Here is a 5,358-nt window from a genome sequence, read left to right as displayed (position 1 = left end):
ACCATCTTCATCTTCAACCTCAAGCTTCAGATTTTTTGAATTTGCTATCTCCTTCGTTTCTCAATCAAACTTAAAGATGTAAACATGGATTTTGCTCGTTTTTGGACGAGGATTATGATGGTGTCCTTTAATTTCATTTATTCTAAGTGTAACATAAAATTCGCAAGCATGAATACTAAGAACCCTAAAACTGAAATTAAACATGAAATGCTATATATGCATGTTTTGATGCAATTGATTGAAGGCTAATGATCTATGAAGGTGCAGAAACCAACTGGTAACTTCATTTTAAATTTATCATGCGCGAATCATAGAGTTTGAAGCTTTGGAAACTTACCTGAAAAATGAAGATCTGGCTCTGATCAAAGTGTGTTGCAGAGTTGTTGCAACGATCCAGATAGCTTCAGTGATCCTCCTGGAAGGTGTTGAGATGCTTGGCTTGGACTGAAAGTACCCAGAACCTCTTGCTCGACCCCAACTGCAACAGCTCCAAGTGAGAGGTGAAGATGATGATTCCTCACTTACAGAAGTCACTACAAGAAAACAACACATTAGCGTCGGCCAAAAGCCGTCGCTAAACTAGGAAAAACCGACGCTACCAACGTTTAGCGTCGCCTTCGCGTCGGTGTCGGGGTTGTCATTAAAACCCTCGAAGCAAACAGTAGCGTCAGGCCGACGCTACCTTAGTGTCGGCTAAAAGCCACGCTAAGTGGGCCACTAATCATGATCCAAAGTTCTACAATTTACATCGTTAGCGTCGGTTATGTGTAACGCTACGGTGTGACACGTGTTCATTTATGATTGGTAAACCTTTTATGCTGATGCCACATCTCATTATTAGCGTCGGCTACGTACGTCGCTACCGCACGCACGTGTTCACTTGCAATTGGCTAACCCAGAAGAAGAAAATTTGTTTTCCTATTAGTGTCGGTTTTAGCCGACGCTAACGTTTTTTTGGTTTTTTTTTTGGGTCTGACCAGTTTATTTTTAAACCTATATATTATAAATTTTAATTACACCTTTAAATTATAAAATGTGATACAATACTATTAATAAATATAATTTAACCGTTTTGAAATAAAAACAATAAATTGAAACAACACATTATAATACTGATAGAAACGGCACATTACAATAAGTCTTCATAGTGATACATTACTTATAACAAAATCCTATAATCATAAGAGTTTACTTAAACATGCCAAGGTGTACCAAAATAAGTCTAACTAAAACAGCACATTACAATGCTGATAAATCTTCATAGTGATACTTTACTTATAACACAATCCTATAATCAGACAAGTTTACTTAAACATATCAAGGTGTACCAAAATAAGTCTATTTATAAGTCAAACTAGACATAAGATTAATCATAACACATCCTCTTGCAACATCTTCCTCATCCTACTGATCATGATCATCAGCAGCAACATCTTCATCCTCCTCCTCATCCTCCTGCAACATTTAAAAAAACATTTAAACGTGAACAAGAATCCAGCAGCTATAATATAATATCAACAACTACCATAACAGAAGCTGCATTAATCCAGCATCTATAATAAAATATAGTATATGTATGAAATGAGTACCATAATGTCCAAATACTTACTACAAAAATGAGTACGATATGTAGAGGATATGAAAATAAGGAAAATACTTACAAACTCAAGATATGGTGCAACATAAATATTTTCTAGATATATGCCCCAGTGTCGGATACACTTTAACACCGATATACATATGAAATAAATTTTGGAGTAGTTATGCTTCATAGTTGGACAGTATTAAAGGCTAAAAGATCAGTGAGGGAAAGAGATTCTGATAAATCTCTCAAGTCATAAATCACCGTTGAAATCTCTAATGGATGGAAGGATCTAGAAACCTTCACCAATTTATCTTTCCATAAAGCATTCAACAAAATAAAACAAATCAAAGACACTTGAATCTACACATAACACATCAACCCTAAAATTTCACACAATGAGATTCAAATCTCATATTTGATCTTTCCAAGAAACACTTAAAATACAATTCACACAGTCAAGAAAATTCTTACACACACAAACCAATTCTTATGGCAGTAGAACATTTTATTCTCTTACCTAATTGAGTTTAATGTGAGTTTAGATGGGGTGGGGGTGTTGGAATTGAAATCACCTAATACTTACAACTCAACACATAACATATAACAACACTAAATTATGTAAGAGCCTATGCTTAGTTTGCTGATCACATAGGCTTTCCCTCTCAGCTACTGAATCCTATCTAATAAAAACTACATACACATGTTTATAGTAAACTTTCATCATGTGTTCACTGAAGACATCGATTACTTCATATCAAGAAATCAGAAGAACTAGCTATATATCAAAACAGTAAACAGACAGGTGTCTGAACAAGAGATCAAGCTTATTAAAAGGAAGTCAAAGGAGTAGTAAAAGTACCGAGTAGTTATAATGAACATGTACACTCGAAGGAGCACTAGAAGAACCCGTCTGACGAGACTGAAACATATCAAACATTTTCCTAAGATCTTCAAATTGCTTTGCCAACTCATCTGTCCGCGCATTAGCTCGTGCAGCCTCTTCACGTGCAGCAGCAGCTTCAGCTCTGGCAGCCTCAATGGCTTGGTTATCTGCTTCTCTATTGGGGTTTGTAATTGACACTTGTGTTAAGAAGCTCACTCCATATCTTACGTTGTGCGCCAATTGTGCAACTCCATAACACCGCCCCCGTGTTTTACCTCCGGCAACATCTTTCCACATTTGTATTCTTGTTGAGCCATCTACATCGTTACCATTTTGTGTGGCTTGTGTAAGACTACTTACGTATGTTTCCTATACAACATAAGATTAATGTATCAAAGAATGCATACATCATAATCAGAATGCATGCTTCATAATCCGAAATGCAGAAAACAGAAATGTACACATTCAGAGCCAGTTTGAGAATTGGAATAAGTTTGTAGTAGGTATTGAATCCTTAATGAACTTACATGTGTTGTCGCTGCACGCTCGTCAACCCACTCCCCATTCTTCTTTTTATGGGTGGCAATGAAGAGCTCATCCGGATGTGCGGGTCGCTTGAGTTTTTTAGCCTATAATTAAAGACAATATATATGGTCATGTATATTGGATATAATTATACTAACATATTTTAATTACAAATATAATACATACCAATTCAAGTGCAACATCATGGTGAGCTTTACGACCAGACGTATGGACTGCCCCACCTCTACTTGATGATCGGTTAGTCTTATTTTGTTTGGAGACATCTTTGAACTCTTTTGTCTGCCACTTCTCAAGAAGAAACACCCATGTATCTACGCCCATCCAAGGCGGCTTGCACGCCTTCTCTTTAGCCTTTTGCAATATATCACGCAGTCGTGCAGCACATCTTTTATGAAACAAGTCTTCCATTTTAGCATCATCGCAACGGTCCCAGCTTACAAGCGACTGATAAAGATACAAATAATAAATTAAACTCAAATATACATTATAATCAAACTAGTAAGAAAGAAATTACATGTCTTACTTTAAACATATTGAACCATTCCTTTCTCTCCTTTTCTCTTCTCTCGCGTTTAAGCTCACTATAATTAAAAAAAGTACCACGGTAAAGCTTTTCTATAACTTTTCTGCACATTTCGGCAACAAGATCACCTGGACTTAACCTACAAAGTAAAATGTTCGTTAATTAAAACACATATATAACCAATAAACCATGTATTAAATCAACAGGGCATTGAATTAACTGCAATGCTATTTCTTTATAGCTAGGCATCTGTTACATGTTCTTAATAAGACCTCTGAATTGTGTGCTTTAATGTGCAATTGGCTGAACGCAAATTGTGTTATACACAGGAAGATTGGCAATTGAATTGACTGTAATGCTATACATAGGCAGAACACTGTAATGATTTTAACAGATACAAATTAATAAACAGCAGGCAGCCAATAGTATAAATAAGTCCCTAGTATAAGTCCCTAGCAAAACATTGTAATGATTCTAACATATACAAACTAATAAACAGTAGGCAGCCAATAGTATAAATAAGTCCCTATTATAAGTCCCTAGCAAAACACTGTAATGATTCTAACAGATTGTGTCTTATGACATGTCGATTGAACACTTATATAATAAGTCCCTTGTATAGATAAGAGCATAATTGTTCGTAAATAAGCTATAGAATATTTTTACAGCAGGCAGCCAATATTGATAAACTACATAGTTATTAAAGGAATTGGAATTGGATTCCTGTGATATTGAAAGTATAACTTGCTGTGTTTTCTAATCTTCATATCTTATAAAGTGAAATATAATACATGAACACACACAGATGGAATTGGATTCCTGTGATACCAGAATTGCACAAGAAATATATACAATGAATATAAACACAAACTACACACTTATGTAATGATCAACAAAGGTAATTTATTTAAAGCGTGCTTACGCAGTATCTTCCACAATATAGATCTTCGGTCTTTGCCCATCTACTTGTTCTTCTTGTTCCTCATTAGAAAGTGCTTGGTCCCCCTCTTCTTCAACGCCCTCTTCTGTGGTGTGATGGGGAGGACTTTGCAAAACACGATGAGTATATCCCGGGGTAGGAATAAATCTGAATTCCTCAGAAGTCGGTATTGATGGTTGAGGATGATCAGTAGGTGGCGGTGTTGGGTTTGTCTGAATCGGTGGTGGTGTTGAGTTTGTCTGAGTCGTTGAAGTAGGATGGGAAGGAGGCGGTGTTGGGTTTGTCTGAATCGGTGGTGGTGTTGGGTTTGTCTGAATCGGTGGTGGTGTTGGGTTTGTCTGAGTAATTGAAGTAGGACGGGAAGGAGGCGGTGTTGGGTTTTTCCGAGTCTTTGATGGAGGCTGCCAAGGTGGTGGTGTTGGATGTGTTTGAATCGGTGGTGGTGTTTTACTTGTCTGAATTAGTGGTGGATGTTTTCTCTGAGTAGGTGGTGGTGGTGGGTTCTTTGAACCAGGTTTCATATGGACCGTGCGAGAATTCTTTATAGCAATACTTCCAGGTGGAATTTGTCGTTGACGGCATAACCTGTCAACAAAACTTTTGTACACAATAGACATTATCATTAACATTAGCAAAAATGCATCAAAAAATATTAAATTGCAAAGATACCAACTAGTGAAAAGGTTAAGCCATCTTACTTAGTCGTTCCCGATGGTGCTTTTCTCTTTCCGTTTTGTCCAGTCATTTGAATAAAAGCTAACTATAAATCTGCGAACAATAAAATTTTATATATAACATTTTCACATATCACATAATTAGTATACACTTAGTATATCAGAACCAAAACAGCCCCAGTTCAACATGAACACACAAACATACAA

General features: G+C 36.5%; 1 protein-coding gene across 1 annotated transcript; it reads right to left on the bottom strand.

The window, feature by feature from the left end:
- Positions 1-1,404: 1,404 nt before the first annotated feature.
- LOC131645254 (uncharacterized) lies at positions 1,405-5,094 on the bottom strand. Its single transcript, XM_058915927.1, has 6 exons — positions 4,460-5,094; positions 3,538-3,676; positions 3,180-3,458; positions 2,996-3,097; positions 2,445-2,837; positions 1,405-1,455 (listed from the first exon to the last, which is right to left on the bottom strand). Exons 1-6 carry the CDS (start codon positions 5,092-5,094, stop codon positions 1,405-1,407), a joined length of 1,599 nt encoding a protein of 532 aa, XP_058771910.1.
- Between the last annotated feature and the right edge of the window lie 264 nt (positions 5,095-5,358).

The sequence above is a fragment of the Vicia villosa genome, linkage group LG1, assembly GCF_029867415.1.
Source record: "Vicia villosa cultivar HV-30 ecotype Madison, WI linkage group LG1, Vvil1.0, whole genome shotgun sequence".
NCBI lineage: Eukaryota > Viridiplantae > Streptophyta > Magnoliopsida > Fabales > Fabaceae > Vicia > Vicia villosa.
Note: the sequence above shows the minus strand (reverse complement) of the source record. Positions and strands in the feature narration are given on the sequence as shown.